A 22775-nucleotide genomic window follows, 5' to 3' on the forward strand; every position below is an offset into this window, starting at 1 on the left:
CATTCATTGATTCACCTGTCCTTATCCTTCATTAACATGTCCTCCTGTTTTTGGTGCATGAATTTATTTTTATTTTTTAAATTCAAGCCAACTTTTTTTTTTACTCAGTAACAGATGTGATTTAAAATTTAGTGAAGTACAGTACTTCCAAAAAAACATACTTAGGTAAAAGTCAAATGAGTTTAAAGTACACAAAAAACCTATTCAATTACAGTAACGCAAGTAAATGTAATTCATTATTTTCCACCTCTGTGCACAGGTTATAAATGGACAACTGCAATTGCAAAATGCAATTCTTTATCCACAGTAACATGTTTAGACTGACTGAGTTAACAGAGGCTTAGAATTATGACACTAAGGAAAAGTACAAAGAGATGAGCTGCACTGGTAGACAATGGCACAGCAGCTGATGTTGTCTTGGACGGAGTAGTAACAATGGTGGTGGTGGTGGTGTTAGAGTTGGTGGTGGTGGTGTTAGCGGCTGTGGTGGTTGTGATGAGTGTAGTGCTCATCGCGGTGGTCGCTCTCCGGACAGAGAAGAAACAAGACTTTACATTACCCACATTATCCACAGCTATTATTTCCACATCAGGTGAGCAACAGGACGCATTGTAGGTCAGCAGCATTATGCTGTCGGTGCCTGAGAGCAGGGTGGTGTTCAAGTTCCCGTCACCTTGTCTGAAGGTGATACTATGAATGCCTGTCCCATTGACCTCATCGCGCACCTGCATAGAGACCCCCCACGTAGATTCAGTGCAGATGTCTGAGCAGCTGTCAGTCACATTGGACAGCTGACACACTGGTGCAGTGACATCAGTCACCTTAGAGAGAGAAGAAGATAACATCAGTCAGGTTTATATGAAGAGGTCAACCAGCACATTAGATCTATGTAATGTCTCTCAAAAGATAGAAGCCTCATGAAAATTCTGTTGGTGGCATGTTAAAAAAGCAATTATTCAAAAATGGCTGAGGCTGTAATATCAGAATTCTTATTTTGATCTCGAATTCATGCCATGGTTTTTTTGTTGTTGTTGTTGTTTTACATGTGGCCCTAAAACTCTTCCATAGGATGGCCTTGATGTATAATTAATCCTTGAATTATTTGTATTCATTTACAGATTCATTATTTACCATCTATTCTCTTATTTGGATTTTTACTATTTTACTATTAGTATTATTAGTATTGATACTATTATTGCTGTCATTATTATTGATATGGTTGCTATTTTTTTATTATTATAATAATCCTATGAATATGATAACTGGATTTCTGTTTTGAATGATGTTCACCTGGACTAATGAAGAGGATTACTGTTGGTTTTCTTGTACATCTCTGTGCTCCCAATAGAGACGAAAGAGGTCTACCAGTAACACACAACCATGAAGGGGATTTAATAAACTAGAATGATTAAAGAGTTACCGGGACAAGGACGGTTAAACGCAGCACGACATAGTTGGTGTCCCCGCCTGGAGAAGTAGCCTCAATGGTCAGGGTGACGTCAGTACCAGACGGTGTGTCAGGCGGTGGTGATTGTTCCTGTGCTGTTAGCACTCCCTCCAGTCGGCAGGGATAAATTGGGCGGGAAAGATGAGCTGTAACCTTGGTCATTAGTATCTGTGATGGTGAAGGTTCCTCCCGTCCCAGTGGTCGACACAGAGAAAGGAACAGAAAATGATACTCCTGGTTCTGCAACCCTGTTTGGAAGAGTCTTAAAAAGGGAAAGAGAAAATCATCAGGGTTCAAAGTGAAAACACCACCTCTGTTTTAGTCTACCCTAACGCTCCAAATACCAGAAATGATGTACCTACAAGAAAGATTCATAGATTAATGCATGTAATTTCAATAAATAATGTACAATCTGAAAATAAATAGATATGTAATGTGAATATAAGAGATGAAACAAATGGTGAATTCTAACAAGTGAGAAAATGCATTATTAATTGACCAACAGCAAAAATTGGAGCAGCTGTTGAAATTGCAGAGACAACTTTTTGTCATTTCTATCTCAAAAGAAATTCACTGTTTCTTAAACCTTAAAACATATGAGTTCATTAATTAAGTCAAATATGTATATCAAAGCCTTTTATAAACACTTATGAAGGTTATCTGTACCAGAAGGGTCACGACACATGTAACTTCCACCTTCCACAATGATGCAACATCACTACACACGTGTCCTTTGTTTTATTTTGATATTATTCAATGTTACATCATCCACTAAACATGCTATGATTCAAATAGGCTTTGATTTAGGTGATTATGATAGTTTACTCAAGCCTGTTGTGGGGATTTTCACAGATTTTGAGAGTTAAACCATGAGAGTCCAGTCTGCATGTTTTGACTCATCCTTTGAAATCACTGTACGGGCTGATTATAGATGATCCCACAGACCAGTTACCACTGTACCTGAAGCTGTTGCTCCATCAGACTCTCGCTAACATAAATAAAACAACTATCAATTATCCTCAAGGGTTGTGGTCAGTATCAAAAAATAAACATGTTACACTCTCGATGGTAATTAAACCTTTTTTTGCATTTTGTCATTTTTATAATATAACATTGTTAACCCTTCGAACACAGAGCATTGAGGCTGTTTTTCCCCCCATGTTATGTTAAAACGTATATATAGAGGCGATAAGAATGTGTGTCTATCCTTTTTTTCAGCACAACCTATAGGCAATCTGATAACTTTGATTTTTGTTTCCTTTTTCACCAACAAGTACCTGAGCAAAACTCCCATTTTGAATTCAAAGTTTGCTTGGCTTGTGTTTAGAATAGAAGAAAAATTGTCTATTTTGTGACTTGGAAACATTTTGAGGAGCTGTGTATTATTCCCACTGCATACTGTATGCATATAGTGTATGCTTTTAGATAGATTTTACTTACAGTGCTAACCGACACAGCAGAAGCCTTGATAGTGGAGGATGACTGCCTTTGGAAGGATTTGGCAGCACTTCTGGTGGAGCTGGTCTGGCCCTTCACCAACACCACAAACTCCCCCGATGGTATCGTGTCAAAGCGAACGTAGAAGACCCCTTTACCTCGATCCTCCACGCTGCCGTTAACCATCACTGATGTGAATAATTCAACCAGAGTTACTTCTGTCACCGTGGCGGAGTCACTCCCGGTTACTGTCACCCTTAAGGTAGTGTTTTCACCTTAAGAAAAAAAAAAGAAAAATTCAAGTATCAGGTATGAGTTTATTTTTGGAATATCAATTTTTTTTTTTAAAAAAGTACTTTACCAGATGTGGGGCGATTGGATAAGACCTGTAAACCTCCATATGGGCTCTCTGAATCCTTCATAAAGGTAAACAGGAAGTCAAGGGAACTTTCACCTGTAAAAAGAAGGCACAAGAGACAACATGTAAACATTAATTTCCCACTAATTAATTTGCACTTTTATAGTCTAAGATAAATGAATGCACAGGGTGGAGAGTAATTAATTACATTTACTCACATTACTGTAATTGAGTAGGGTTTTTTGTGGACTTGAATTTGAAATTTTACTTTTACTTCAGTATGTTTTTTTGGAAGAACAGTACTTCACTACGTTACTACGGCCTGAATTTAAATAAATAATAAAAAGATTCACACACTGGACACTTGAATGACGAGGACAGACCAATTAGCGCCAATTCGAGAAGGTTAAAGCGTTTGTGACCTTTGGCCCAGTTTGACAGACACATTATGTGTTTTCATATTTTGTTTTGTCACCAATTTCATTTGTAAAGGTTTGCCTTTCATTAAAACAATTAATTACAATCAATTAATTGTCCTTTTTTTTGCACTATACACAAGAAAGAACCCTGATCAACAAGTACATTTTAAAACAAGCTACGTTTTCTACTTAGACTTTTACTTGTACTTAGGGATATAACGGTTACTGGTGTCACATAAGTAACACGAGCTCAGTTAACCTTAAGACTGCACGCATGACGTACGTCAAGTTTTCTCTGTGGTAAACTTTCTCTTGTTTTTAATTCAAACATTTGTTTATTTTAACCTGTATTTAATATGTCTTTTGCCCAGTTTTTGCACATATTCATTTTAATAGATAATACATCTATTTAAATGTGAATTGTGGTGAAAGTATTTGAATTTATTAGCGTATCAGTGTTTTACAAACATATTTTTACAATGGAATTCTCATACCATTACATCCTTACTTGTACTTTTATTAAAAAATGTGGTACTTTTACTTGAGTAGAATATTTCAGTACTCTTTCCACCTCTGCATGAATGTCATTGCAATCCAGTAGATGAAGCCTGGACTAAGCAGGTGGACACACAATAGTTAGTGCACGTCTCCAATCTTGATTGGACTGTCAAAACCTGGTTGACAGTCAACTCAAGTGAAACCTGCGTGGAATTTAGTTTTACAGAAACAATAACAGTACTAAGCTGCTCTTTAAAAGTATAAAAAGTGCATTTAAACAGCACTGAATGTCTCTGGAAACAACACAGACAAAGGCTGCATTCCACTCTCAAGGTGTTTGTGTAAAGTCGTCAGGAATAGGATTAATGTGAGGAATGCATAGTGTGATTCACCGGGGACTCACCCACGACCTTCAGATTGTAGGCACTTGTTGACACCATTTCAACTTTCCACACACCCACTTGTGTGTTTAGCTTCACAGTCTGGAAGTTTCCGACTGTGCTGGATGAAACGACCAGTGGTCCGGTCGTGTCAGCGCTGCTCTGAGTTACACCTGAAAACAAACATGGAACGAAGCACACGTGTTACGGTACAAGTCGGGGGCAAACTTACAGTGATTGATATTTTGTTTTTACCATAAACAGTGGAACAGCAACTGAAGGACTGGTGATAGTAAAGGCGAGAGAGCGCCCTGTGATGTACATCGTCAGGTTCTTCACTGAATCGTCCACCGAAAATGTGAAATTATCGGGGTTTCCAGCATTCCGGGAAACTTGAAGAAGCTTGACCTGGGTATTAAATGAAACTGGTGACATAACTGAATCTTTGTGAACTCATCAATGTTACTGTTAATGCCAATATGAGGATTTTATTCATACCACAGAGGAACTGGAGGTATCTGTTATAATGCTGGTGACCTCAGCCAGCTCACTTTTGGTGACCTGAATAACCTGACCTCCTGAAGCCTCCGACAGCTGTGTGTACACGGAGGCTGATTTTGGAAGAATCCGTTGAAACTGCTCTTGCTGTTGTTGATCGTCGTCATCAGTCTCTCTTCGACGACGTAACCCCAGGGAGCCAGTAATCAGGAAACTCACCTGATGAGGAAGAATTTAAAATGAGTTGCCATCAGTACACATATTCATTTACAGAGTTTGAAAGAGTACTGAAATTACATTACATTACATGTCATTTAGCAGACGCTTTTATCCAAAGCAAAGTAAAAGTACCACTATTTTGACATTGAAACAAGGCAATATTTTATTAATATTGTTATTAAAAAATATACTGTACTACACTGTGAGTGGCTTAAAACAAGTTAATCAAGAAAGTAAAGAAAGAGGGAAAGTTTTTTTTTTCCCATCCAGCAGATGGCAGCATTTCCTACGGTGGTGGGTTTCTTAACTGACTACAAATTCAGCAGCCATTTTTTTATTTGTTCAATTTGGACATGCACATGGAATAATTACAGGTGGAGCTGCTCCTGCACAAAGCTACGTCGATTTGAAGGCCACGGTATACTTTCCATGACTTGGTACATTCCGCTCCTCCCCCTCTTGAGTCGACCTATTTATAAGGTTCCCCTTTGTGTTTACCAGTCGGAGCCATGGATGGTAGGAGCATTCAGTCAGAAGCAGCAAGAGGACGAGGAACAGCGAGGACAAACATATGGTAACTGCAGCCTTAATGATCCACACATTTCTTAGATTTTCTGTTGAAACTCTGTTCACACCTGCTGTTAACATCCGACCCGAGTGATCTGATCACAGGTGCTCAGATTACATCGACTGCTGCTGCTAATGTGACGACACGAGTCCACATGTAACGATCATCGTCTGAACATGCATGTGTGTGTTGTCAATGAAACTGTCACAATTCACTGTTTTCAAAAACGGATTTAGTATTTGTAAAAAATTGTCTTCATACTGTCATAAATGTCCTAGTGCATTATGTCAACAACTGTCAAAAATGTCTTAGTATAGTATGTCAACAAAAATGTCAAAACATAAACTGTCAAAATTTTTCTTAGTTTTGTATGTCATCCAGAAATGTCCGAATAGGAACTGTTAAAAATGTCTTAGTATATAGTATGTGGTCCAAAATCACATTATTAAAGTCATAGTATATTATGTCGTCCAAAATCACCCCAAAAAAGTCATACTATATAGTCTTCTAAAATCACTTTAAAACCCTCCTGCTGCCTTGTGTGGGTCAGTTTGACTCGTTCGGTTCAGAATGACACTGTTCCCCCTGGCTGTGGTATATGGAGGAAGCAGGTGGGGTATAAAGTCATAGTATAGTATGTCGTCTAAAATCACCAAAGAAAAGTTATACTATATAGTATGTTATACAAAATCACTTAAAACTTCAGGTACGATATAAAAGTGTCTGTGTTGATATGGACTAAAATGAAAAAGGGTTTTACATATTTTTCTCACGTTTCTTCACTCATTTACTGCAATTGTAAGACAGTGAGACCACACCCTGGAGACAATAGACAAAACGTCATCACTCTGTATATTCTGCTCTTTGATTATCGGTAAATGAATTAATCAACTAGGTTCAAACCTCATCAGTGTAAACTATGAAGTGTAAACACCGTCTCATTTGAAGTGTGTAGGTCTGATGTTCTCAGTGCAGGAAGTAGACAAGTCAAGGTGGCTCAACTGTCATGTGAAAATACCCCATGGTGATTAAAAGGTCCTCAGATGGAAATAGCATTCCTGAGTAAATCACAATGGATATGTAAATGTAAAGTGTCTGTATTCTGGTAGGATATCTTGGATATAAGGGACAGAGCTCCCATTCATTGAGGAGTTTGGTCTGCTTAACAGAAGCTCCCACACATCAACTGTGTGTCACACAACTTACTGGCTGTATTTTCTACTACTGGACATTTCAATAAACTGGTTAACCCTTCATTTCTAATATTGCCTTGTTGAGACTTTTGTTCTAAATAGTTAAGAATCTGTTATTGAAGATTTATTTAGTCTAGTTATATGGTGAGATTTAACACTCATACCCTCCACCTCTGAGTTGAATAGAAAAGATTGAGTATCATGTCCTGTAAACTGTTGTGTTACATTTCTGACCTCTGAATACTTCAACCTAGGCATTAGGGCTAATCTTCTATGTGGAAAAAGGTCACTGAGCGGTTTTTGTAATATAAACCATCCCTGAACTAGACCGATGTCAGATTTCTTGACAATAGAATTGAATTCTGGTTACTTTATGGTTAACTTTAATTCCCAACAATATTTAAAAGTAAAGTTAATTGTTGTGTAAATGGAGTCAGATTAAATAAATATTTACTATACTTTACTTTACTTTGGAAAACCTCTTGCTAACACCGGAAAGACAGAATACTTCTTGGGGAGAGATTGTTACTTGGTGGTAGATAGTTCCTCCCCTACACAATGACCACATTTTAAACTGGCTACTACTTTGTCTCATACATAATAAAAATGTCTTCATACTGCCATAAATGTCCTAGTATATTATGTCAACAAAAATGTCAAAATATAAACTGTCAAAATGTTTCTTAGTTTTGTATGTCATCCAAAAATGTACAAATACAAACTGTTAAAAATGTTTTAGTATAGTATTTGGTCCAAAATCACTCAAAAAAGTCATAGTATAGTATTTGGTCCAAAATCACTCAAAAAAGTCATAGTATAGTATGAAAAAGAAAGAGGAGGAGGAGCTAAAAAAATGTTTTATTGCAGAAACAGTGTTACTTTGAACTATACCTTTAACTGAGATGAGTCAAAGCATGTAAACTAGTTTTCATGTGTTAACAATGTAAAAGTGACACTCACACATTCATGTGCTGGTCATGTTTAAGCAGTAGTTACTCAGAACCTGGACTCAAATCCTCATTTTAGTGAACAGGAATTTTTTCACTGTGTGGCAAAATTTCAGCCACTTCTAGGGAACCAGGGACTGCCACGCTGTGGGCTGAAACAATGCCGTGGTTGTGGAACCAAACATGCTGGACCCGAACGACCCTGCGGTTGTGGAACTGAACCCACCAGATTTGTGGTGCAGGTTTGTGCCAGTCCGGCAAGTTCGGTTCTACAACCGCTGGGTTGTTCTGGTCCAGCATGTTCTACGACCTTGGCGAAAAGAAACCCCCAACCTTGTCATTGTGGAACCCAACCTGGCAACCCTGGCACTGCGCGCAACCCAGCAGCGGCTGTGGGACCCAACCTGGCAACCCTTGCACTGCACGCAACCCAGCAGCCGCTGTGGGACCCAACCTGGCAACCCTCGCACTGCACGCAACCCAGCAGCCGCTGTGGGACCCAACCTGGCAACCTCTGCTGCTTCCGGCAACCCTCGCGACCACGCAACACAGCAGCCGCTGTGGGACAACCTGGCAACCCTGACTGCACGCAACCGCAGCACCCAACCTGGCAACCGGCCAAACACAGCAGCCTGTGGGACCCAACCTGGCAACGCAACCCAGCAGCCGCTGTGGGACCCAACCTGGCAACCCTCGCAGTGCTCGCCAAAAAAAAAAAAACTTTTTTTTTTCCCCCCATATGAATCTGACCACCACCACAGTGCCAAGTTCCCACATCCCTGCCTGCAACCAACCAACCTCTCGCACAACCCAGCCGTTGTGTAACCAACTAACCTCTCGCACAACCCAGCCGTTGTGTAACCAATCAACCTCTCGCACAACCCAGCCGTTGTGTAACCCAAACCAGTCACCATTCCCACAACCCAACCGTTGTGGTACTGAACCTACGACCTCATGAACCGAACAACAACCACAATCTTGGTTGAGAGCAAAGCCACTACGCCACAAGTTCCTGACAGATGTGGGTCTTTTGGTCTCCTTTCAATGTTAACTGTGCATGTTGAACTTAAAAATGTGTTGTTCTTCATAAGATTTGAACCCACACAATCAGTATTTGATAGCAGCGTTCTTACCAACTGAGCTACCGAGTCTTACACTTGTTCAGGTTTTTGGCGAGCTTTGACTGTTTCCATTGAATCTTGACTTAAAAATAGGAGACTCTTGTGAGATTTGAACTAACAACCTTGGATATTGAAGTCTGATTCATACTACATGAGCTATCTGTCATGCGATGGTTTGTCTATACTTCTTGGTATTCTTAACTTATTCATGTAGGTCATATTTTTTAGGATTCTGAACTTTTTTCAAAAATCTCCCCACGATCTGGACTTCTTAGAATATTGGACTTCTGAAGTTAAAAAAAAAACACCCATGTGTTCTTTCCAGGAATCAAACCCCAGTCTTCAGACTATGAGTCACTGGCAAACACACTGAGCTAAACAGCCTTAGAGATTTATTGCAGTTTTCTTTTATATATTGTCATGTGTAATGGAAAAATGTGGCTTCAACTGTTGTGTGATGAAGTTTAGAATCCTATTTTCAATGCAAACAGTCCAAACCGCTTGTCAGTAATAAGGTTGAGAGCAATGGCATGGTCGTGGAACAGAACCTGACAACTGCCCCATAGGGGACAACCCCACACTTGGCGGGTTCTGTTCCACGACCGTGCCATTGCTCTCAACCTTATTACTCGCATGCTTCACGAGAGCCAGGTTGTTCTGGTCCGCCAGGTTGAGCTTCACAACCATGTCCAACATTTAAAACGGAAAGACCTCAGTCCTCCCGTGTATTCATGTGGAAGTGAACCGGCAACCCTGTGGACTATACAACCTCATGCCTTATGCTCGTGAAGGAAGGCATCACACCACATATTCCAGAAACATGTGGGACTTTTGGTCTCCTTTGAATCTTCAATTTTGATGTTGAACTTTAAAATGTCTTGTTCTTTATCAGAATTGAACCTGTGACATATGAACTAGACAGCAGCGTTCTTACCAACCAAGCTACTGACTCCTTACACTTCCTGAGGTTTTCTTTGAGTTTTTAACTGTTTACATTCAATCTGGAACTAAAGAAAGCCATCATGATGATTTGAACTCACAACCTGAACAACACATGTCTTTTTTTTCCAGCATGAGCTATTCATACTACAGTACTCAATAACACTTGCTTGTTGTGTTTTGGTGTGTTTTGGTGTTTTTAATTTCTGTTTTTGGTGTGAAGTTTTGCAATAAACTCAATTCATTGTGAGATTTGAACCCATGTTGGGGATCAGCTCATTCAAGATGGAGTCACATGCATCTTGGATGGAGAACACATGGCCCCTTGCTCAAAGACAAAGAGTGTCATAAAACTCGGTCAATAAAGATCCCTTATCTTCCACACATCAGTGGGAAACCCACCTCAGTGGTCACTTTGTGACATGTGACCCCATGTAACAGGCAATACAAAAGCCAGGTTTCCCCACCTTCTTTCTCTTCTCTTCGCTCTTCTCTTCTCCAACTCACCAGAGGACACAGGCTCCTCTGCTCTCCCCTGCCCTTTTGGGGTGCAGGAAGGACACAGACGTCAGCTCTTCGACTGAAGACCCTTCAGCACAGAGCTTAACAAGCTTCCAGCAGTAAGAGACCCTCTCTGCTGATCTTCGAGCAGGCCCGCTCACAGCAGCCTGCTATCCTCCCATCAGAGGCAGCGACACCAGAACCTGCCTGAGGATCAACCAAGGATCCAGAGCCAAGTTAGCTCCAACTAGCTAACTTGTGAGGAGGAACCTGAGCCACAGACACCAGAAACACAGTCAACCATCTACTGTTCCTGGACCAACAGACAGCACCTCAAAAGGACACTTTTGCATCTTTTAAGGACTTGGTAACGTAACTGGGCCTAGCATAGCATTACACTACTTGGCTAAGCATAGATGAAATGTTGTACCGAGCTTACTTGCTCACACAAAGTGTTGTTGTAATGTCTAGATTTAGGTTAATATGATGTTAGTGATGTCCATGCTCCTTAGCTTTCAGCTCTAGATGTGCATGCTTCTAACCTCTCATCTAACCTGACATCTCACTTTACAAAAGTAGTTAACCAAGAAACACAGCGGCCATGCGGTCAAGAAGCCATCTTTGATTCCGCCATCTTGTAGTTTCTTTGTCAACCGCCATCTTGAGTTGTAGTCTAACTCTATCTGACTTGACCATTTGACCTGCACACACACAGACTCTCTCTCTTTCACACACACACACTGTATATAGTTACATTTAGTAGATATTCTTGTTCAAATCTTTGATGTTTTTTAATAAATGTTTTATAATATATACAGTCTGGTCTGATTAATATTGCACAAGTGTGTATATTGCCAACCTCTTCCCTGTAGAACTCCAATCCTTCAATTCACCTAACTATTGATGTAGTATTGTGATTTATCAATTATTAAGTTAATTATTAATCATAATCCAAATTGGTAGTCGGCTTAATTTATGAGACTGTTTTTGGAGGTTATGAATTAACGGTTCATTCAGAACCGATTGTTCTCCTCTGTTTGAGAGGAGTGGTGCCCCGATTTGAGTTTTACTCAACTTTTTTTATAAGAAATTAATTATTCCATAATTAATTAACTATTAATATTCTAAATTCATAACCAATCACGCCCCTAATCCCAACATAATTGGTGCCCCGTGTGAGGAAGGGTACTGTTGGCAATTTATTCATAATTGTGTAATATTAATTGACTATAATTTTGGTCAATACACCAGGTAGATTCCCCAGACTTGACTTTGGCGTTTCACTAATCCTCGACTGGAGTAGACTTCAGTTATACAGGAAATACCTTGAGTAAAATTAGGTTTACTACATGTAACTAAAAAACATTTTGGTTATTGTTATCATATTGAGTCCTATGATTTTAACTTGTCTTTCAGCTTGCTAATGTTGCTAACTGTCCAGTTAACTTGATCTGTAGAAACTCGACACTGAAAATCTGGTTGTTAAAATAAGTGCTCTTTCTTTAAATAACACACAGCGTGCCACAACCCTGTGTCATAAAGCTTGTATTTTGTGCTGTTACTGCCGTGCATTTCAGCCAAAGTGAGAATTGAAATAGAGCCACAGTGTGCTATACAGCCCTGTGAAAATTGTGTACCTTGCTGTAACATTCATGTGTTTCAGCTTGAGTTAAGTTTAAGATATTTTCCCCTAAATATTTTCTTAAACCCTGCTCCCACATTTTCTGAAGCCTAATATAGCTACTAGTCAATGCTTTAGCTGCTTCAAAGAAAGCTCCTTTCCATGTGGTAGACATCTATATTGTTGTTAGCCAAGGGTAGCGACACTACACAGTGTTCCTCAGGTTAAAATAATAACAAATTGATTTGTTTGTTGTATTTTACAACTTGCTTAAACTCCTTCTTCTCTAGACCTAAAAATGGAGAATCCCTGTGTAGAACTGTTTGTTTCATCTCTTGCACAGAACCTAAAGACTGGTTATGTTGAATTCATCAACAAGTTAAGTTTAAATGAGTGCAAGGAGGAGATAAACTCTCTCGTCTATAACAGTGTTGATGCTAAGAATGCATCCAAAGCATCATTGTTGGAATGCTTGCTGCTGAATTTCCACAGACAGGCCAGCCTTTCACTTCAGAGCAAAGCAGCTCTAGAGAAAGAAGTTGAGTCGCTAAGAGTGCAGAATGCTTGCCTCCTCCAAGAGGTAAACAAGGCCAATAAGAAAGCTGTGCGCTATTTAGTAGACCTACACTCTGCAGAGTCAGATCTCTGCTTCCACAAGGAAGAATTGTTTAAGCTTAGATCAGAGCATCTCTCAACACCAGAGTTGTCCAGCAGATGTGACTCTGGTTATTCTGACTCACAGACTCCCTGTAGTGAGCGTTTAACTCCACCACACAAGAGTGGTGAAAAGTTTCTAAATGAGCTTAACTCTTTGGGAACAAAGTCATGCAGATCTGACATTTCTGATATAGGTAGTTCAGCCTCTAGTAGAATTTCTATCCAGAACCCCTTTTATTCACACATGCATGACACTGCTGTGCATGCTCACCTCGATGGAGAGGGGGTTAGGTCAGTTCAGGACTATCCCTCCCCCTTTTCAGGCTCCTCTCTGCAGCATCATGGTGATAACAGCCATGCAGGCTTCACCTACCCCCCAGAGAAAACAGCAGGAGCACATGAACGACATGCTCAGACCTCAGAATGTTTTCGTTTGAAGGTACTGGAATCTCTTGCAAAAGACATTGATCATTTTGATCCAGACAACTGTGATCACAACATTGACAATTATTTTACTGAGATAGACCAAGCCCTTATTGACCTTCCCTATGCAACCGAGAGGGAAAAGATTAAACTTGTAGAGAAAAGCAGCTCTAAAGCAGTCCGCAAGTTTATACAGGAACTTCCCCTCAGAGTTAGAAATAACTACACAGAGTTTCGTCAAGTTCTCATAGAAGAATTCTCCTCAAGCGTGGACGAGATTACTTCCATGGCTGCAGCCCTTCAAGTTAAACATACTCGTCGCGAACATCCACGTGATTATTTGCAACGTTTGAGAAAAGTGTATTTTCAGGGAAGAAATGCCTCAGGCTTGGAAGAAAATCCAAATTTTAAGTCCCTGTTCGTGCGCAACCTTCACCCATGCATACGCACTCACGTTGTGTTTCAGACAAGCCAAGGTAAACTTTCCATGCTTGAGATAAAGAAGATATCTCAGATGGCTTGGGAATCGGTTGTCCCACCACAGGCGAGGGATAAAATCTTTAAACCTGACAGGTCAACTCCAAAAGTGTCACCCAGACAAACAATTTCAAAATCTCATCCTCACAACAGAACAAAGGGGGGTGACAAAAAGAAGCCTAGGGACAGAAAGCATAACCGCCATGTCCACTGGCTGCCCCGAGACAGGCACTCCCACAACAGAAGTTGTTGGAGGCCATACTCAGAGATTCTGGCCCAAAGACATGATCAGCCACTAAATTACTCTGATGATGACCGCAGTATCTCCGAGTACAGCTCAGAACATGATCATGACCGATTTGACAGTGACAGTGAATCTCACCGCGTCTCCAGCTACAGGTGTTATAGCCCTAAGCCACAAGTTCCAGAAAGCTTTAGATACTAGAGCTCCACACTTGAACAAACCCTTAGGACACAATCCAACCTGTCCTGAATAATGTCCCTTCCTTGTTTATTTTACATTTTTCTTAGTTTTATTAGATGAGTAGGCATCCAGATTTTGGTATGCACATATAACAATTTCAGTGATTCTTAACACTGTAATAACCAGACTTATCACGTCACTTAAGAAAACCACTGCTCAACTTTGTATTCTTCGGAAAACTTTAGTTTTTACTTTTGTTAGTACCCTTCCAGCTGTAGGATAAGTTTTGTACACTAGTCATGGACATCTTGTTATGACCATACAGAGCTAGTTATGATCACACTGATATCCATTTACAGTTGCCACTCTTGGTATTTACCATGTTAACACATCTAACCTTCCTCTTTTTACTAACCTTATAAAGTTAGGTATTTTTGTACAATGCCATTTTTGTATGTTCTTCATTTGTAATATTACTGCTTAGCCAAATTAGAGTTAATCAATGCCCAGATGTTACAAAGTGAATGAACTGACTGTACACTGTGCCCTCAGGATCACACATGGAGTGAGATCCTGAGGCCAAGGGGGGATTGTTGGGGATCAGCTCATTCAAGATGGAGTCACATGCATCTTGGATGGAGAACACATGGCCCCTTGCTCAAAGACAAAGAGTGTCATAAAACTCGGTCAATAAAGATCCCTTATCTTCCACACATCAGTGGGAAACCCACCTCAGTGGTCACTTTGTGACATGTGACCCCATGTAACAGGCAATACAAAAGCCAGGTTTCCCCGCCTTCTTTCTCTTCTCTTCGCTCTTCTCTTCTCCACCTCACCGGAGGACACAGGCTCCTCTGCTCTCCCCTGCCCTTTTGGGGTGCAGGAAGGACACAGACGTCAGCTCTTCGACTGAAGACCCTTCAGCACAGAGCTTAACAAGCTTCCAGCAGTAAGAGACCCTCTCTGCTGATCTTCGAGCAGGCCCGCTCACAGCAGCCTGCTATCCTCCCATCAGAGGCAGCGACACCAGAGCCTGCCTAAGGATCAACCAAGGATCCAGAACCAAGTTAGCTCCAACTAGCTAACTTGTGAGGAGGAACCTGAGCCACAGACACCAGAAACACAGTCAACCATCTACTGTTCCTGGACCAACAGACAGCACCTCAAAAGGACACTTTTGCATCTTTTAAGGACTTGGTAACGTAACTGGGCCTAGCATAGCATTACACTACTTGGCTAAGCATAGATGAAATGTTGTACCGAGCTTACTTGCTCACACAAAGTGTTGTTGTAATGTCTAGATTTAGGTTAATATGATGTTAGTGATGTCCATGCTCCTTAGCTTTCAGCTCTAGATGTGCATGCTTCTAACCTCTCATCTAACCTGACATCTCACTTTACAAAAGTAGTTAACCAAGAAACACAGCGGCCATGCGGTCAAGAAGCCATCTTTGATTCCGCCATCTTGTAGTTTCTTTGTCAACCGCCATCTTGAGTTGTAGTCTAACTCTATCTGACTTGACCATTTGACCTGCACACACACAGACTCTCTCTCTTTCACACACACACACTGTATATAGTTACATTTAGTAGATATTCTTGTTCAAATCTTTGATGTCTTTTTAATAAATGTTTTATAATATATACAGTCTGGTCTGATTAATATTGCACAAGTGTGTATATTGCCAACCTCTTCCCTGTAGAACTCCAATCCTTCAATTCACCTAACTATTGATGTAGTATTGTGATTTATCAATTATTAAGTTAATTATTAATCATAATCCAAATTGGTAGTCGGCTTAATTTATGAGACTGTTTTTGGAGGTTATGAATTAACGGTTCATTCAGAACCGATTGTTCTCCTCTGTTTGAGAGGAGTGGTGCCCCGATTTGAGTTTTACTCAACTTTTTTTATAAGAAATTAATTATTCCATAATTAATTAACTATTAATATTCTAAATTCATAACCAATCACGCCCCTAATCCCAACACCCATTATCTCAGACATACAAGTCATCTTCTGACAGACTGAGCTATTCGTCCTGATGTTCTCATGCTGTATTTCTTGTCGTGCTTAACTTTCTCATCCTGGTCAGCGTTTTTAAAATTCTCTCTTCATTACACCTACATTTTAAGATCAACAACTCAACATACAACAGTGTATTTAATAGGTGTTTTTATCAAATTCTTTGCAACAAGGCATTGAAAATGCCACATACATCACATAGTATAGGTGTATTTCAATTACAAAATATTATTTTGTATTTTGTTGAAGTGATGAAAATATCTTCATATTTTGTAAAATAAAATCAAAAAATACCATGGACACAGGACTACTCACCACTGATTTGGTTCGCTCTATGAGTGCGAGCACTGCGCTTAACAGGTACCCATCTTTAGCAGATGCATCTGTGAAAACGTAAATCTCAGAACCTGGAGGAGAACCAGTTAAAGCCAACTGCATGAAGGAGAAAGACAGAAAGCATATTTAAAATCAAGTTTTGCAGGAGGCGTAATTTGTGCTAGTCTCTAATGGCGCTTTCCCACTACGTAGTAACACCTTGGCACGGCTCGAATTTACAGTTTGGTTGGTTTTCCATTACAATATAGTACCTCCTCAATGTGGGCGGAGTCATCCCAGCATGGCTGCATTTAACTGCAGTGACTTTGCCACACAAACACACAAACTAGTGACTAGTGACTTGTAAAGCAGTTGTTTTCGATGTACTCATTCTACTGATGTACGTATACTCATTAGAATCAGTTTAGTTCAGTACTTCCTGCATGACAGGAGCACAGACTCCATCTGACACGGTCACTGAACTGAAATATAGCGGCAGGGGCTGTGATATGGCTCGCCACTCGCAATTGCTGGCTTTTAGACATTTCCTTTGCTAAATATTGGTGATTAACCCACATTTTCAGGATTGTTAAGTCATTTTAAGTCATCTACAGCTCGACATTGTTCACTTTGATTCTTGTGATTCTTTTGACGGCACTCTGACCAATCAGTAGCCGGCAGTCTGACAACTTCATGCTCAGTATCGGCTCAGCTTGCCAGAGCAGGTACCAGGTACTATTGCTAATGCAAAAGCAAAATAACCGTGCTATGGCGAGGCGAGGCGAAACGAGCTGGGACCATGTAGTAGAAAAGCGTCATAAGATATCAGTTGTACCCGAAGTCCTGAAAGACACATCTCTGGGAAATCTCCTCCACCTCTTGCAGTCAATGAATTGATAGCATGCTTAAAGTCATCTGCATTTGTGGTCCTTGTCAGTGGACCAAAGTCTGGGAATGAAACACCAGTTTATTGCTTGACGAGCTCAGTTGTGGTCAACTTCCATTGTGACGAGACGAAAATAATGGAATGTGAAGTTTTGTCTGAGGCATTCACAACTTACCTGGATCATTGAATGGTACAAGAACATAATCTGAAGGCTTGTCATCTGTTCCCGCTTTACTGTCAATTATAGCAGCGGTGATACTTCTCACTGTTGAAATGTCATTTCTCATGCTTCCTGTGGTGTCAATCACAAAGCAAAGAGGTTTTCCTTTTTTGATTCCCATCATCCTGAGCAAAGAGATAAAAAAAAAGGTAGAGGGGAAACATATTTAAATGTTGTAATTCAGATCCTCATTGCATCTACAGTAACAGTGACTCAAACATGCAGAGAGAGTTTCGTACTGTAGGAATTCTTTGTCACCAGCAGCTGCTCGAACGTCCTGCAGTACTTCACTGGTTGCAGCTATGGCCACATTTGCTGTTTGATTGTGAAGATGTCCATGTTCAGAATCAAGCGTGTCTTTGTTGATCCCACCTTTAGGGTCCATTTTTCTTGTTCTATCAAATTTACCTCCATGGCTGCATTTACCTGTGTAGAAACAGAAAGAGTAAGAACAAAGTGCTCCCATAAGTTAAAATCTGTTTCTAAGATTACATTCCAACAGTGGAGTGTCTGCTCTGTGACACGTGGGTCTCTCGGCCCTGGGGCTCAGACATTAAATGTAGGAGAAACTTCCCACAAAGCCATAGGCAAGTGGTGATGAACTGATTCACAGTACCTTTGCAGAAGAGAACAGTCACGTACATCAACATTTTACAAAAAAATGGTGTAATGGAGAAAATAAACATAAGTTGGACTTCTTGTAATCATTCCACCATAAGATTCTAGTCATAATAAAAGGACCAGCCTACGAGTACAAAGATAACCGTGACAAAATGATGTGAAGACATGTACCTGCAGGTTTGCTGGATGGAGGAACAGCATCAAAATATCCTGTGGTCAGAATTTTTTCCTTTAAGATATCCTCCAAAATGTTGTTCTTGCAGTCGTCTCCAACACAGCTCCGACAGGTCGCTCTGTCTTTATCTGTGAATTAGATCAAAACTGCTGTGTTACAAACTACTGTTAGCACAGCAGCATGCAAAGACAAGTCAAGGTCCATATGACACCGATACATTATATACGTGTGTATTACATAATATGAATGTGTCTTGTGTTAAAACAACTAAAGATGCATTGGTTTCATAGCCAACCTGCTGTTTTTCCAATGTCCTTGTTAACTTTGATCAGATTGGTATTTGGATTCTTGTTTCCCATTTCCACCCAGTTACTGTGACTGTAGAAATCCTTCAGATTAAAAAAGACAAGAAAATAAAGCACGATAAATTCTGAATTCAAATGTACATAAAACATTCATTATAAGGCTGAGACCTAAACACACTTACCAGTTTCTACATAGCTGTAATCAGTGGTGATTGAGATAAAAGCTATTCATAAGAAGTACCTGTAAAGTGTGGAATAACTGTCCCAGTCTCTCTCTTGCCGCTTCATATTTTTGGCGTTTGTTGTTGGCCTTCACAGCGGCGATGCCATCCGTGACCAGTTTCTTTCCCTTTGTAAATTGTTCAGCGTCAAAGTGGTGACGGGCACTCCAGAAATAAAAGTGGTCGACTCCCACGTTCTCTTCTTGGATCACTTCGATAACACTGCTGAAGGATTTGGAAGATTTTTCTGCTTCACATGCGACAGCAACAGATGTAGCAGTCAGAGACCCTGACTACACACACACACACAAACAGATAGAGAGAGAGATTTATTACAGTGTAAAATATTAAGATCTTTTAAAAAAAAATATTTTATGTAGTTTATACCTGAGAAAACCTGCCTGGCATAAGTGCATGGATCTAAAGATGGACAGGACTCCAAAGGTGTACATCTTAATCTACACATTCATTTAATGGCTTTCGGCGGAGGTTTTTCAATATCGCATTTGACGTAGACATTGGATGTGATGCACAAAATATCGAAAAACTTTTCTTTACGCTTTTATCTCATGAGGCTCTAGAGCCGCAGGCCTCGGTTGTGCTGAAAAAAAGGATATAAGACACTCTATATTGCTCATATTTCTTATAGCCTCTGTTTATACTGTACATTTTAACAAAGTAATGGTAAAAAGCAGCCGAAAAGCTCTGTGTTCTAAGTTGTAAAATAAGGAGTAGATTGAACGTAGCTTGGTGCAATTCTTACAGGCTCTTTGATGAATTTGCCTGCGGCCTTGGCCACGGCACGACAAACCTCCAATGTGACCTTTAAGAGTGCAGCTTCAGTGATCTCCTGATGACTCAGAGAGGCGTCTTCTTCATCGATGTCAAATCCATGAGCTCCAGTCTGCAGGAGCAGGAGACACAGCGCAGCAAACCACCTCATTTCTGCACAACGACCTGAAAGAGATGAAGGAAAGATTACAAAAGAAAAGAAAAGGGCTTATAATTCTTCTAAGGTGGCTTTAAATTAGGCAAACACAGTTGGTTACATGTGCAGCAACTTTATACTATTGAGTCTATGAGACTATGAGTGTGTAGAGCAGGAGTCTCAAACCTTTTTTATTCTGAGAGTTACTTTGACAAAATGAAAATGGTCGAGAGCTACTCGAGTTTTTTAACATTATTCACGTATTCTCATCAACCCAAAAAAACTGAATGAGGTTGAAGGGGGGATTGGATAAAAATGTAAGTAGATTTATGTTCTTTTATTGAAACCTTTGGCAAGCTACTTGGAAAGGAACTGGTAGCTACTGGTATCCCGCGCAAGCTGCTACTGGTATCACACAACCCATTAAAGCATTAAGTTTCAGGAAGTTAATAATAATTATAATTATTATTGAGAGCACTGGTTTGTTTTGTTAAAGCATTCCTGTCCATTGTAGTGGTGGCATTGTTGTATTAGCACCTTCTGTGATCTAATAGCACTCATCATTTCTTTAATTCAATTTCAACAAGTAGCTTATTTAAAACGGTGAAACTAATTATGAATTCAATTCAAAAAGTTGTACTGGTACATAATTGTATCTCTGGTCACCTATTTGTGCATCTAATTCAAATTCAAGATTTAGTGTAGATTAGATTTGTTGTTTTACCATCACTTTATTGGAACACATCCAGAAAATATGGGAAATGTGTGCAGTTTTAAAATAACAAAAAACAAAACAAAACAGGTTCTACATGTTCTACAGGTCTAAAGCATGAAGGGATCAGCGTGACCTTCCCTTACCCTTGAGTAAAAAATACAACCCTGGTTCAATTAAAACTGCAGTCGAACCCGAGTCAATATTATTGGTGAAACCTGGGTTGTTTTTTTCATGTGAAAAAATGTGAAAATAGGACACCAGATTTATTCAAGACAGAATATGTGACTGTGCTGTGACGAGACATATGAGTTCAGCTCATTGTCACTTTGTAACTTAAAAGACATTGTGATCTAAATGCCAGTGATGACAGAATGTGACTGACATAAAGACAACACAGCTGCTGGTGCCCTAAGACTTGTCATATATAATAAATAATAATGCCACTATATATATATATATATATAAAAAAAAGAAAATGAAATGTATCAAATGTATTGAATTACAAATCTGTTAGTACATTTACAAATCTTAAATTAATTCATAAATGAATGCCAGGTGCTGATTTACATAAGACACAATATAAAATACAATAAGAAGATTATCTCAGATTTGTATGTCTTTACGTTACCAGTCAGGTGTGATGTCTGCACCTCAGCTGCGGTTGTAGAAACTCAAGACTTCAGTGGGAGCGCTTCACTTTTGAATGGCCCGTGTCCAGGGAGGAGCCATTTCTCTGCTGGCTGGTTTGACATCAATTATCAGCAAATGAGCAACATTCTATAGTTTACAGTAAGTCAACGTGATGGTGCTTGATCAGAAATGACTCAGAGTCCTATCAAAAATATTTTACTTTAATGCAGCTCTACCTATACCTCTACCTACCTATTTTAAATTTTAAAATGAATTTACCTTCACCTGGGTCTAGTTGTCCCTCCCTCGTGTGTCCATACACTCACCCTCTTGTCCATGTTCTATGCCAAGTCATCTTTCTTTTTCTCAGTGTGTTTTTCTGACGTTTTGACCCAGAGATTTAGTCTCAAGCACTTTGGATCCCTCGTTTATTTCTGATTACTTGACCTGACTCTGACAGCACACGGCTAACCATAAACAATTGGTTTTATTATTTATCACATTTCCTCAGCACTCACACACCCAGGCAGGCAATCTTGATATCAATGTGTAGTTCTTCCTTAAATAAATACAACAAAGCAGTGAATGACGGAGCCTTTGTAACAAAACAGCAGGGCAATTGCAAACATCATATTCCCTGATGTCTGTCACTTAACACTGAGCTTCTTTGTACAACTTTCTTTATACAACTTTCTGTATCTGCAGCACTGACGACCCTCTCCTCCCGCATGTCAACACTTTACCCATCCCTCTTTTCCAGAGCAACCCTTAATTCTTTCATGCGTTGACGGACAACGGAGGAGGGTGGAGGTTTCTGGAGTCCCACTGCTGTTCTGGAGTTATTCAGAGTGGTGGCTGATTTCCTAAAAGGTGAGGAGAGGATTCGGGTGAGCTGGGGGGATGCACAAGGAGAATATTCTGGTCAGGCTGGGCAGAGGACAGGACCAGTAGCATGGCCCCTCCTCGCAGAACGAGAGCCTCGATTATGAGGCCAAGACCACAGGAGACTGGATCCAGTAATGCAGAACCTGGAAAAGGTCCTATACATGCTGAGGGGAAAGATATACTGGAGGATGAGTACAGCAGAGACAGCTTTCATCCTTGTGGACAATTCTCCTGTGATTGTGATTTGAACATCAGGAGGAAAGCTTCAAAAATAAGTATTTTGTTTCACACAGTTTCTGTAAATTGATCAAGAGCATACTGTAAGTATAAAAGTATAGTATGTCATCAAAAAATGTCCAAATATAAACTACCCATTACCCATTTTTCCTTTTCATTGGCTATCAATAATAGCCCCCTCCCAAGACGAGCCCACATTCACTCTCCCTTCTTCCTGATTGATTTGAGCATTCGCGCGCCAATACCGAAACTTCCTTTAAAAGCCACTTCCGCGTTGGCAAGAATCGTGCAGTAGAAGGGAGAGGGGCCGAGAAGTAAGTTGTATTTTATTAATGTAATTCTTTTTTATTTCTACTTTCTGGGTTTCACCACTAACATCAGTTGTCTTTTTATCGGTAATGGTGTATTTCCACTGGCTCTACTCGCCTCACCACGGCACGGTTGAAGTAGCGTTAAAACCTGTGTTGATCCCAATTACCGGTCT

At 40.0% G+C, this 22775-nt stretch overlaps 1 protein-coding gene across 1 annotated transcript; it reads right to left on the reverse strand.

Moving 5' to 3' along the window:
- Window positions 1-329: 329 nt before the first annotated feature.
- Window positions 330-21244, reverse strand: LOC122779703 (von Willebrand factor A domain-containing protein 7-like). Its single transcript, XM_044042278.1, is given in 17 exon segments — window positions 330-821; window positions 1421-1526; window positions 1528-1709; window positions 2888-3159; window positions 3246-3338; window positions 4563-4712; window positions 4815-4947; window positions 5038-5256; window positions 16469-16585; window positions 17304-17416; window positions 17530-17699; window positions 17814-18000; window positions 18367-18498; window positions 18666-18759; window positions 18917-19189; window positions 19660-19853; window positions 21168-21244. Coding segments are annotated over 16 exon segments (2913 nt in total). The 5' UTR covers window positions 19840-19853; window positions 21168-21244.
- Window positions 21245-22775: the final 1531 nt, after the last annotated feature.

The sequence above is a fragment of the Solea senegalensis genome, linkage group LG13, assembly GCF_019176455.1.
Source record: "Solea senegalensis isolate Sse05_10M linkage group LG13, IFAPA_SoseM_1, whole genome shotgun sequence".
NCBI classification, from domain to species: Eukaryota; Metazoa; Chordata; class Actinopteri; order Pleuronectiformes; family Soleidae; genus Solea; species Solea senegalensis.